The sequence below is a fragment of the Numenius arquata genome, chromosome W (genome assembly GCF_964106895.1).
Source record: "Numenius arquata chromosome W, bNumArq3.hap1.1, whole genome shotgun sequence".
Classification (NCBI taxonomy): domain Eukaryota; kingdom Metazoa; phylum Chordata; class Aves; order Charadriiformes; family Scolopacidae; genus Numenius; species Numenius arquata.
The window spans coordinates 18,609,693-18,623,477 of record NC_133615.1 but is presented as its reverse complement, the minus strand read 5'-3'; the positions used below and the strand labels follow the sequence as shown (position 1 = coordinate 18,623,477).

General features: G+C 43.4%; 1 protein-coding gene across 2 annotated transcripts in view; it reads left to right on the top strand.

The window, feature by feature from the left end:
• LOC141476569 (ceramide transfer protein-like) overlaps nt 1-13,785 on the top strand; it is a 136,998-nt gene that overhangs the window by 90,300 nt on the left and 32,913 nt on the right. For both annotated transcript variants that reach the window (XM_074165275.1, XM_074165274.1), the window contains exon 4: nt 12,867-12,974. In XM_074165275.1, the coding sequence (XP_074021376.1) occupies nt 12,867-12,974 (108 nt within the window). The remainder of the gene's footprint in view (nt 1-12,866; nt 12,975-13,785) is intronic.

Genomic DNA, 13,785 nt, shown 5'->3' with positions numbered 1-13,785 from the left:
ATTCAGCCCCCGCAACTGCTGAGCTGGCAAGGACACCCTGTCCTTGACTGTAATTGTATGATAACAGGGAGATTGCAGCTGCTCAGGCATGGGAAAAGAGGATGAAAGTAACTGTAAAGAAGGAACTAAGGGCGGGGTTGAAGTTTGGAGGACAGGCCAATCAGAAAGATGTATTGCAGAATATGTATTAGCTAATTATAACGAAGCATAAAAGACGGCTGTACTATTCAATAAACGAAGCTTGCTGATCACTCATATTGAGTGTCCCTGTCTTCCCTCCGTCGCGACAGGCTGACCCTTTGATCCCTCAGCTTTTATACTGAGCATGATGCAGATGGGATGGAATACCCTGTTGGTCAGGTTTGCATCACCTCTCCTGTCTGCTCCTCCCCGCAGGTGCAACCCCTCTACGATTTTCCATTTCTGACCCTCCAATGGGGCAAATAACAAATTTAGCTGACCTTGGTTGTTATAGCAATAAGTATAAGCAAGAACCTTTCTGCATAACATTCCTTGGCATAATCAGGTCTTATCACTTTGAGAATGAACAGTTTTCTGCACAATATGCTGTTAATTTCAGAGAGTTAGAAGAGACTTAGCTGCAAAGTAAAATTACCGAACAGAAAATTGGTTCTGTTTTACCTCAAACCAGGACAGGAGTGCTTGGCCCTTTTTGTTCAGCTTGTGTGGAATCTTAGCATTTAAAGATGCTGAATAATATTTGATGAATAGTTTTCATGTGGATGTTAACAGTTAAGAGAGTTTATGGAAAAAACAGTATACATCCATGTAATTAAACATGGATGTGAACTATGTGGATAAAGATTATCAAAGGCCTTTGGTTGCCTCTTTGTCCACCTGCATTCTCTTCTCTCTGCAATATTTTGTCTTATTGGTACTACTTCTTGGCCCTTTCCCTTTCTTTAGAAAGCAGTATGTGGTTCCAGGGCTTATCAACCTGTGCACCACTATAGCTCATGCAGCTATTAAAGACTCTTATTGTCTGCAGGCAACACATGGTGTCTTAAGAAAAGTGTATGATGTTTGAGAAGTAAAGCCCCAAAAGATGATGTTACTTAGATTGGATGAGTGAGTATAGCAGTTATGATAATCTTTGTGCTGTATTGCTATAGTCTTTATTTTTCAGTTGTCTTATGCTTATTTTTCAACTCAGAATTCCTGGGTTTTTTCCTCCTGTGCATGTAGTATGCTTATTTACTGTGGAGTCAAGCTGGAAGCTTTTTTGCTTTCTAAGTAGTCTCCTGCACTGTGCTTGGGATGGCTGTAGGCAGGGGAATCATTATCCAACTACTGTGACTTGGATTGTGAAATTTCTGTCACTGCCTTCCTGATAATTGCCTCGCTTTTGAAACCTTAATTTTCCATTGTCAGAGCCTGTAGAACAATTGATAAATCAAACCACAGACACATGTTAATTGTATGTTTAGCTTCAATCCACAGAAATTCATCCCGGACTGCCCTACCTGTAGCGTCTGTGTTCTTCTGTCTGCAGCAATCCCTAGGTAGCCCTTCCTTGGCTCATCCTAGCAGTACCCCTTCTTTCTTCAAGTATATGTTGAAACTTTTGCAGCAAGTCTAAAAATTGCCCTTGAAACATAGGTGTTCAATAGAGCCTTTCTGCTTAGTCTCTACCAAGTCTTTCATAGTACCTTCCAGCTCTTTCATTTTGTGTTTCTACTTTCTTCTACGTTATTGTTTTTTATAAGATATTGTGGTTTGATCTCATAGATGTTTTAATAGGGTTTTTCACAAATACTGCAGAGAACATGAGTAGAGCCACTATCCTAATGTCTCTTTCATCACCTCTTAGGGTGAGCTGTGTGTCTTGGAGGAGCTGCCTGCTGCCTGTGTTATGTAAAATAATAATTTATAATGCTAACTGAAATATCTGCATTTTGTAAGGATTAATGGATTTCATGCACCACCTTACAAAGCTGAAGGTGTTGCAATGTACTAACAAATGCCAGTTTTGAGTGTAGTTTTGAAGCTATGATGAATGCATGAAATTTCAAAGAACTGCATCTATATACTGAGCATGGTAATTTAGCATTAGTGAATTGATACAACCTCTGCAAGTTATTTTGTTTTCAAGCAGAGACTGTTGGCTTCTATCATGTGGACTCTACCTGCTTTTCCAATTTTTATCTTGGGAAATGAAAAATTGAGTAAACAGAAGAAGCTTGTGTCAGCATTCCTCTTCTCAATGTAATTGAGTATTTTTGCAGTGAATAATTAATGATAATCTGCTTTGCATGACAAATGTGGCAGCGGCCTGCTCTCTGTGGTAGTAGAATGGTGGGACTTTGCATGATGCATGCTTTCATTGTTTGTGTTAAGCTGCTTGCATGTGCCTGCTGAGAGCTGGATGACTTGTGTCTGCATCAGTTATAAAGCAATATTTGTTTTCTGATTGTTCTGACAAATAAGTATTCTTGATGTAATTTTCATTTTTTTCCCTTTGGCTACTAAATCGTAATTGTCTGAGACAGTTTTGTGAATATGATCTGTAAATGCACATGCTTTTCAAATTCATGTTGTATGCTGTTTGGTCTGCTGTTTAATCTGCTGTATTTGCTCCTTGGTTTCAAACAGCTAAAACTGCCTAAATGCTTTTTACATAGCACCTTTTTATTGGTAGAGTTTGCAAGCTGATAGCTGTGTACAGCTGTCTTGTATACAGTTCAGAAGTATGCATAAACTGTTTAGTGGAACTATTAATCTCAAACATAAATGACAGTCAAATAAACATACTGCTGAAAAGGTACCTTTAAAAAAAATAATCCAATTTACATATTGATATGGAAAGAAGGCTTTTTTTCTTTCACCCCTCAGCTTTTGTGCACTAAATTAACTGAGCATTGCCTATATAAGGGTAATGTCAGAAGAAAAGGATTTAATTCAAATGCAGAAAATAAGTAACGAGATTTTTCTACTACTAAGATTACATCTATTCTTGTAAGTACTAGAGTTGTACTGTTAAAATGTGACTTTGATTAAATCTTCAAATAGGGACATTCAGAAATTTCACTTCCTAAGATTAAATCCAGGTTTTGCATAGATATGTCTTACTCAATCTGAAAACGTTTGCTGTCCTTAGTTAAAACGCTCTGACCTCAATGCAATGGATATTTTGGCTACATTTTAAAATTGATCTGTTCATTAAGTCATATCCTGTTGAAATGAAATGTTACCTTCTTTCTAGTGTGTACAACTTAAAATAGAATGAGTGCCCACTGTCAAATTGACTGTAGTAAAAGCACATTCAAAGTCATCTTAATATTTGTAGCGTATGATTAAGTAAACATTGAAGTTACCAGGAAAACAGTGCAGTTTGGTTTAGAATTGCATTTAGAGGAAATCTAAACAGAAATGTTTTATGATGCTTCGAGGTGTTGTATGACTCTTATAAAATGCTCTCTTGAGGTTTATGCTTATTAAACACTTCTGAAATTAAATTATAGTATTGTATGCCTAAAACTCTTAATTGTTCTTTTTAAAATCCTTTTATTTCCCTTCCCCCATGTTTTCACTTGTTAAGCCTTTGGAGGACTTAGTCTAAAAAGCCAAAAGCTCTTACTTATTTGCAAAAAACCTAATCAAAGCTTCATTATTTGATTTTTTTACATTTAAAATTAAAATCCAGTGAATTAAGGTATAATCTTTGTGCTGTAACACAAGTGCACTGCAATTCAAAATGTGATCCAGTATACCAAATACGTTAGCAAAACAAGGTATACTGCTTAACACTTGAACTGATATTCTAAAAGAGCCCTGTGTATCCAATGTGAATGTTTTTAATAAAAAGCCTATTCCAATAAATATTTTACAGCTATGCTTTCAAACAAATAGTAGGACTATTTCTTAAAAAAATGAGCTTTTAGCACTTCTGTTGCTACACTTCTGTAGCTATTTTTCTAGGACTCTTGCTCTGTATAAAATAGCTTTAACGCATGATTTATAGCAGAAATTTCTATATGCGTCTTGCCTTCTAGCATTTCACTCTAAGCTATCAGTAAACCCTGCTATTTCAGATAAGTTACAATATTTCTATTTTCTTGCTAAATTAAGCAATGAACTTAAGATGTGCCTTATTAAATCTTTTGAACTTACAAGTGCCCTTTTTTTTTTTTAAATTTTAAGTTGATGATCACTTAGTGATCTTCCACCAAGACTTGGAGTACCTTTTTCTAACTTCACTTGCAATTCTTGGTCATATTTATTTTTCTATTTTACTTCTACTTTTGATACTCATCCTTTATCTTTCTCCTGTTTCCTCAATGCTTTGTTGTCACAGAATCACAGAATGATATGGGGTTGGAAGGGACCTCCAGAGATTATCTAGTCACACCCCCCCGCCAGAGCAGGTCCACCTAGAGCAGGTTGCACAGGAACATGTCCAGGCGGGTTTTGAATGTCTCCAGAGAAGGAGACTCCACCACCTCCCTGGGCAGCCTGTTCCAGGGCTCTGCCACCCTCAAAGTAAAGAAGTTCCTCCTCATGTTTAGATGGAACTTCCTATGTTCAAGTTTGTGCCCGTTACCTCTTGTCACTGGGCACCACTGAAAAAGACTGGCCCCATCCTCTTGACACCCTCCCTTTAAGTATTTATAAGCATTCTCCAGACTAAACAGACCCAAGTCCCTCAGCCTTTCCTCGTAAGGGAGATGCTCCAGGCCCCTAATCATCTTTGTGGTCCTCTGCTGTACCCTCTCCAGCAGTTCCCTGTCCTTCTGGAACTGGGGAGCCCAGAACTGGACACAGTACTCCAGATGGGGCCTCCCCAGGGCAGAGTAGAGGGGGAGGATGACCTCCCTTAACCTGCTTGCCACACTCTTCCTGATGGAGGATGACCTCCCTCAACCTGCTTGCCGCACTCTTCCTGATGCACCCCAGGATGCCATTGGCCTTCTTGGCCACAAGGGCACATTGCTGGCTCATGGCATCCTGTTGTCCACCAGGACTCCTAGGCCTTTTTCCTCAGAGCTGCTCTCCAGCAGGTCAGCCCCCAACCTGTACTGGTGCATGGGGTTATTCCTCCCCAGGTGCAGCACCCTACCCTTCCCTTTATTGAAGTTCATCTGGTTCCTCTTTGCCCAACTCTCCAGCCTGTGCAGGTCTTGCTGTATGGCAGCACAGCCCTCTGATGTGTCAGCCACCCCTCCCAGTTTTGTGTCATCAGCAAACTTGATGTACTGACCCCTGGGGAACACCACTTGTTACGGACCTCCAACTAGATTCTGTGCCCCTAATCACAACCCTCCGAGTTCTGTTTTTCAGCCAGTTTTCAATCCATCTCACTGTCCATTCATCTAACCCACACTTCCTAAGCTTACCTATGAGGATGCTGCGGGAGATGGTGTTGAAAGCCTTCCTGAAGTCAAGGTAGACAACACCTACTGCCTTCCCCTCATCTATCCATCCAGTCATGCCATCGTAGAAGGCTATCAGGTTAGTCAGACATGACTTCCCTTTGGTGAATCCGTGTTGACTACTTCTGATAGCTTTCTTTTCCTCCATATGCTTTGAGATGACACCCAGAATGAGCTGTTCCATCATCTTTCCAGGGATGGAGGTGAGGCTGGCTGGCCTGTAGTTTCCCGGGTCCTCCTTCTTGTCCTTTTTGAAGACTGGAGTGACATTGGCTTTCTTCCAGTCCTCAGGCACCTCGCCTGTTCTCCAGGACCTTTCGAAGATGATGGAGAGTGGCCCAGCAATGACTTCTGCCAGCTCCCTCAGCACTTGTGGGGGTGCATCCCATCAGGACCCATGGACTTGTGGATATCCAGTTTACTTAACCATTCTCTAACTTGATCTTCCTCAACTAAGGGGAAGTCTTCCTTTGTCCAGACTTTCTCTGTTTCCTCCAAAGCCTGGGATTCCTGAGGGCTGGCCTGAGCAGTAAAGACTGAAGCAAAGGCAGCATTCAGCAACTCCGCCTTCTCTGCATCCTCTGTCACCATGGCACCCATCTCATTCAACAGTGGGCCCACATTTTCTCTAGTTGTCCTTTTGCCTCCAATATACTTGAAGAAACCCTTCTTGTTGACCTTGACATCCCTTGCCAGGTTTAATTCCAAGGAGGCCTTGGCTTTCCTTGTTTCATCCCTGCATACTCTAACGGCATTCTTGTAATCTTCCCAAGTGGTCAGTCCCTTCTTCCATGCACTGTAAACTTCCTTCTTCCACTTGAGCTTTTTCAGAAGCTCCCTGCTCAACCATGCGGTATTTGAATATCAACCAGATATGCTGTTCTTCTACCTTCTTCTGTCTTCTGCCTTGTTCTTTAAATGGGACAGATAGAAGCTGACTCTTGGCTCCTTCTTACTTGTTTTTGCTGGGTAATCTCATTCAGTCCTGTTCATTCAGGAATTATGTTAACAGCACTGGAACTCACATTTTTCTTTTCAGTCATACCTTAGTATCTCCAGAACTGTGTTTCTTTGCCACTGCTCCTTTGTAATCCAAACATACTACGTACTTTGTCCTGCACGCTTGCAGTATTGTCCAAATTCTCCTGTTTCAACCAACTTCAACTTCTTGTCCTTTCTCCTTGCTTTTAATATTCTTTAAGTTCATTTGCATCTTAATTTATCAGCACTTTCCTGCCTTCCCAAAGCCTATGCGTTTTCAATTTTTCCACAGAAGTACAACAGCTAGAATTTCATTGTTGCTTCTTGCTTGTTCCATATTATTTGTTCTGTCTCCCCTTCTCCCTGCCCCATCTGAATTTCTCTGCCACTACAGAATTTCTTATTCCTGTCAAACATCCTTCACAATATTCTGTCTACTTGATCAAATTCATCTGTTAACAGTATTTCAGATATTACTCTGAACCATCTGTTTCTTTTGTCACAAAAATTTCACAACTGGCCCATGCCGACAGAGAGGAGAGGCTAGGACACAAAGTATAGAATTGCGAGAGTAATTCTTTATTAATGCTCATGAGGTGTCCCATTCAAGTTGGGGCACAATGAATGTGATTTTACACATGGTTCTTGTACCTTTCAAGTGTTCAGGTACAATGTGATTTGACCAATCACTACTTAACACACACATAATACTGTTTTGCAAAGCAACTATAATTCTATGGCATCATCATCCATCTGCTTTTTTTTCTTTATCTAGATGTTCCTGGTTGCTACAGTGACTTGTCTATGATGCCAGATAATGGGAGGATTTTACAGAGGTGTTAGAGGGGCTAGGATGCTGGTGTTATCTCATTAGTCTGGGGTTATCCTTTATTCTTCAAGGTGAGGGCTGTCCTCCTTGCAATAAGCTGGGGTCCTTTAGTCATGCTTACTTAACCATGACTATACAGTATACAATGTAAACTATATATCCTAAGAAAGTTCATACAATTTCATACTATAAAGACTAATTGGTTCTATAGTTAGGGAATGAGATTTTCCAACACTCTCTTACAGAATCACAGAATCACAGAATCACCTAGGTTGGAAGGGACCCTTTAAGATCATCTAGTCCAACCAATGAAAAAAAAAAAAAACCACCACACACACACAAAACACCACACACAACCCACACACACACCACCACACCACCCAACACTAATCCATATCCCCGAGCACCATGTCAACTCCTCTCTTGAATACCTCCAGGGATGGTGCCTCAACCACCTCCCTGGGCAGCCCATTCCAATGCCTGATAACCCTTTCAGCAAAGAAATATTTCCTAATATCTAACCTGAACTTCCCCTGGCGTAACTTGAGGCCATTACCCCTTGTCCTATCATCTGTAACTTGGGAGAAGAGACCGACCCCCGCCTCTCTACAGCCTCCTTTCAGGTAGTTGTAGAGAGCGATAAGGTCTCCCCTCAGTCTCCTCTTCCCCAGACTGAACAACCCCAGCTCCCTCAGCCTCTCTTCGTAAGACTTGTGCTCCAGACCCCTCACCAGCTTCATTGCCCTTCTCTGGACCTGCTCCAGCACCTCAATGTCTTTCCTGTGGTAGGGGGCCCAAAACTGGACGCAGTACTCGAGGTGGGGTCTCACCAGTGCCAAGTACAGGGGGACGATCACCTCTCGGGTCCTACTCACCACACTGTTCTTGCTACAGGCCAGGATGCTGTTGGCCTTTTTGGCCACCTGGGCACACTGCTGGCTCATGTTCAGCCGACAGTCGACCAACACCCCCAGGTCCTTTTCTGCCAGGCAGCTCTCCAGCCACTCTGCCCCAAGCCTGTAGCGCTGCCTGGGGTTGTTGTGACCCAAGTGCAGGACCCGGCACTTGGCCTTATTGAACCTCATTCCGTTGGTCTCAGCCCATCCAGCCAGCCTGTCTAGATCCCTCTGCAAAGCCTCTCTACCCTCAAGCAGATCAACACTCCCACCCAACTTGGTGTCATCTGCAAATTTGCTGAGGGTGCATTCGATCCCCTCGTCCAGGTCATTGATAAAGATGTTGAAGAGAACCGGCCCCAGTACCGAGCCCTGTGGGACACCACTCGTGACCGGCCGCCAATTGGACTTCACTCCATTCACCACCACTCTCTGGGCCCGGCCCTCCAGCCAGTTTTTAACCCAGCAGAGAGTATATCCATCTAAGCCATGAGCATCCAGTTTCTCCAGGAGAATACTGTGGGACACTGTATCAAAGGCCTTGCTAAAGTCTAGGTAAGCAACATCCACAGCCTTTCCTTCATCCACCAAGCGAGTCACTTTGTCATAGAAGGAGATCAGGTTTGTCAAGCAGGACCTGCCCCTCATGAACCCGTGCTGGCTGGGCATCCTTCATGTGTTGCATAATGGCACTCAGGATGACCTGTTCCATCACCTTCCCAGGCACCGAGGTCAGGCTGACAGGCCTGTAGTTCCCTGGATCATCCTTCCGACCCTTCTTGTGGATGGGCGTCACATTTGCTAGGCGCCAGTCAGCTGGGACCTCCCCAGTTTGCCACGACTGTTGGTAGATGATGGAAAGTGGCTCTGCAAGCACTTCTGCCAGCTCCCTCAGAACCCTCGGGTGAATCCCATCTGGGCCCATAGACTTGTTTATGTCGAGGTTATGGAACAAGTCCCTCACCATCTCCTTTAGAATTACGGGGGCTTCATCCTGCTCCCCGCCCCTAACTGCTAGCTCAGGGGTCTGGGTACTCGGGGGACACCCTACTCCACTGCTAAAGACTGAGGCAAAGAAGGCATTCAGTACCTCAGCCTTCTCTTCATCCTTTGTCACTATGTTACCTCCCATATCCAGGAGAGAGTGGAGGTTCTCCCGAGTCCTCCTCTTGCTATTAATATATTTATAGAAATTCTTTTTATTGTTTTTAACATCCAGGGCCAGGTTAAGTTCTAGCTGAGCTTTGGCCTTTCTAATCTTTTCCCTGCATAACTTTACTACACCTTTGTAATCTTCCCAAGTAGCCTGTCCTTTTTTCCAAAGGACATAAACTTTCCTTTTTTCCCTGAGCTGTGACCTTATCTCTTTGTTCAGCCAGGCCGGTCTCTTCCCACGACAGCTCGCTTTCCTGCGCACAGGGATGGCCTGCTCCTGCGCTTTTAAGACTTCCTCCTTGAAAAATGTCCAGCCTTCCTGGACTCCTTTGCCCTTCAGGGCTGCCTCCCAAGGGACTCTGTCAAGCAGACTTTTGAAAAGACCAAAGTCTGCCCTCCGGAAGTCCATGATGGCAGTCCTGCTGGCTCCCCTTCTCGCTTCCCTGAGAATCAGAAACTCTATCATTTCATGATCACTGTACCCCAGACGGCCTCCAACCGTTACATCCCCCACAAGTTCCTCTCTGTTTACAAACAGCAGATTTAGTAGTGCTCCTTCCCTAGTTGGCTCACTAACCAGCTGTGTCAGGAAGTTATCCCTGACACACTCCAGGAATCTCCTAGACTGTTCCCTCTCAGCTGTATGGAGTGCCCAGCTGATATCTGGTAGGTTGAAGTCACCCACCAGGACAAGTGCAAGTGATCTCGAGACCCCTGCTAGCTGCTTATAGAACATTTCATCAACCTCCGCATCCTGGTTGGGTGGTCTGTAATAGACTCCCACCACAATATCAGCCTTGCTGGTCCTCCCCTTGATTCGTACCCACAGGCACTCAACTCTATTATTACCCTCATTAATCTCCACACATTCATATTCCTCCTTAATATACAGGGCCACTCCTTCTCCTCTCCTTCCTTGCCTGTCCCTTCTGAAGAGCTTGTAGCCATCCATTGCAGCACTCCAGTCATTTGATTCATCCCACCACGTTTCCGTGATGGCAACTACATCATAGCTTTCATGCCGCACAATGGCTTCCAGCTCCTCCTGTTTGTTGCCCATACTACGTGCATTTGTGTAAATGCACTTTAGCTGGGCTAGTTTTCTTGCCACTTTTATGGGGGGGTGAGGCCCAACACCTCCCTGACCATGCTCAGACCCTTCTGTGGTTGCCAGCCTATCACTGTCCCTCATGTCATCACCACATGGGTTACGATCCTCCACCTCTATTGAGGCAACAGGCCACAAGACCTTGCTAGCACTTTTACCCACCGGCACTGGTAATCTGCTCCCAGGCTCCTCTTTAGTAATCCTGCTTTCATCCCCATCCCCCTTCAACCCTAGTTTAAAGCCCTTTCAATGAGCCCTGCTAATTCTTGTCCCAGTATTCCTCTTCCCCTTTGGGTAAGGCTTGCCCTACCAGTTGCCACCAGGTCTGATGTCCTATAGATCATCCCATGATGAAAGAAACCAAAGTTCTGACGGTGACACCAGCCTTGGAGCCAGGAGTTAATCTGCTGGCTCTTCCTGTTTATACCCTCATCAATTCCTGCAAGTAGTGGGATGGAGGAGAACACAATTTGTGCTCCTGATCCCTTAACCAGCTGTCCAAGGGCCCTAAAGTCTTTCTTCAGGGCCCTTGGACTACTGTTAGCTACCTGATCGCTGCCTACTTGAAATACCAGTAATGGATAGTAATCCGAGGGGCGGACCAGGGTAGGGAGATTTTTCTTTATATCCTTAATCCTGGCCCCAGGGAGGCAGCAGACTTCTCTGTGGGAAGGATCTGGTCTGCAAATGGGGCCTTCTGTTCCCCTCAGAAGGGAGTCACCCACCACAATTACCTTCCTCTTTTTTTTTATTGCTGAAGTCCTAAGGGGTGGGGGTGGCTGGCTGGCTCTGGGTAGCTCACTGTCTAGATCTTTGTCTTTATCCTCATATGCCTGGCCCTCGATTTCCAAAGCACCGTACCTATTTTGTAAGTGCAACTGGGAAGGTGAGGGGGGCTGGCAGGAGTTTTGCTTGCCCCTCCGAGGAGGGACCTGCCTCCATTCCTCATTGTCCCTTAGGTTCCTTTCTTCTGCCTGGTGACAAGCAGAAGGGAGATCATCCACATCCTGCAGAGCCTCTGCCCCACTCCTGTGCCTCAGTGTATGGCTCCACCAATCTATTTCACTTTCACTGTCTCTAATACTTCTAAGCCTCTCCCCCTCTTCCTTCAGTTCAACCACCTGCCTGAGCAGGTGGTTTATTTGATCACACCGCACACATGCGGTGTCTCTGGCTCCATTAGGAACACATGCCAGGCTGAGGCATTCACTGCAGCCGGAGACCTGCACAGACACATGTTTTTGTGGGAGCTCCATCTGAGTTTCCACATTCTTCCTTATGGGGCATTTTGCACGTGTCGGGGCCATGTTCTTGTCTAGAGCCAGGAGGGGATCGACAACTGATGGCTGCTCCCACCCGCTGTGCGCTCGTGCGCTAATATACCCGCCCTTGCTCTCACGCGCACCCGGCACGCGCTCTGACCCTGTTGCAGCCGGCTGCCGCTGCCGCTGTCCGCGTGGTCTGGGCGAAGCTCGCGCTATGGCCGCTTTTAAATTTGCCGCGGCTTGCCCGGCCCGCCCCCAGGCACGTCAGCCTCTCGCTCCCTCTCGCGATTCCCGAGTCCTTTCGGGCCTCTCTGCCTTCCCTCGGCCTCTCCGTCTCCGGGAAGCCCCCTCTAGCTCGAGTTTAAAGCTGCAGCACTCACCGCTGTCGCTGTCCGCGTGGTCTCTTTTAGGGTTAATCTTCTTTGCCATGCATGGGCCATTTTACATTAACCTTTAGGGAAATATTTTTCTTCCAGTTCCTCAGTATCTTCTTCTGTTTCACTTGTGAGGGCATTTGTCAGACTTAATATTTTTAGATCTTTTTCATGCGATTTTAATCAAGAGATGTTTTTCATTTTTTGCATTATTTAATTAGTTACTATTATTGTCTTCTTGCTTTCAGTATCTCACCTTGTTTTATGTAGACTTCTGTTCTTTGTCAAAAATAATTTCAGTCTAGTATAAAGAATATTGCTAAAGAAGTGTGGAACAAGCAAAAAAATTATAGCAGTAATTATCTGATTTTTCTATGATCTCTACTTATTTTGATGTTTTTAAAACTAAAATGGCACTATTTGAATGATTGGAAGGATTAACTAAGGCTGTTGATCGTCTTCAAACTGAACCACGTTAATCCCTTGATTAATTGTAGAGTACTGTAGGTTTTTCAAATGCTATGTGAAAATTGCTCGGTAGAGATTACATATACCAAAATAATGGAAACATTATCCCTGTTTTGAACCCTTAAATATATGTTGTCTTGCTCTTTTGGGGGCACATAATAAGTTGCAAATACTTTTTCCCAGGTCATTATGATAACAAAAAATAGATTCATAGTAACTTTACAGATGCTACATCAACATCTGAAACTTGCAGGCACAATCTGAGTTATTAAGCCCCTGCTGCTTCCTGACAAGAAACAAATGGGCTGGTTTTAGAGGAGATGGCATTAAACTTGCTTTCATGATTTCTTTTTTATTAAAAGCCTCAACACTCTAGTTTTGTGTATGGTTTGGTTTTTAGACTGAATCTGGCTATGGATCAGAGTCAAGTTTACGACGCCATGGCTCCATGGTGTCTCTTGTTTCTGGAGCAAGTGGATACTCTGCAACATCCACCTCTTCATTCAAGGTTAGTGAATTAACATTTTCTTAGTATTGATGTGTAAATAACACACATAACTGGAAAGGAAATAAGCTATGTGAAGACTTATTCACACAATTATAGGGAAAAAAAACACCAAATCTTTGGTTTATTATAAGTGTTAATAAATTCTGCATGTGATGATGAACAGATTGTATAGGAAGCTTTTTCATGCCTCTGTGCAGTTGTCCCTCTTAAACTATGGTGTCATTTTCGAATGGCAAGAAAATCAAATCTGTGGGAGGATTTATTAACCTTTTTTTATATATATATATGTATACTTCTGAGACTATCAGGGCTTCTAAATGAAAGGAAATGCTGATTCTGTGACTGAACAAATTTGATTAATACTGATTGACAAATGACAGCTTTCCTTGTTTCATGTGTATTAATATTTAACATTTGAACTTGGGTGGGCTGTACTTTTGGAAGAGCAGAAGAGGAGCAGCACAAGAAAGGGGGAAGTAAAGATTAGAACAAAGATCTTAAACTAGAACTGACTGTTTTCAGGCAAATAGGTGTAAACCTGGTAGCATGCAAGATTGTGTTTTTAATAAGCTTTAATTGAATGCTCTAAAGTAGCAGATGCAGTCAAGAGGAAAAATTGAAAACAGTGGACAAAATGAGTAAGAAACACTTTTATACAGTTTCTTATGTTTCTATATTTAGAAATTATTATCTATTATTATTATTATCTATATTCAGCTTCTATATTTCATAGCCACTGATATCTGAAATGTCTTTAGTGTACTTGAAAAATTTGTTCTTCATAATTGCAGAAATCCTTTTTTTTTGTTTT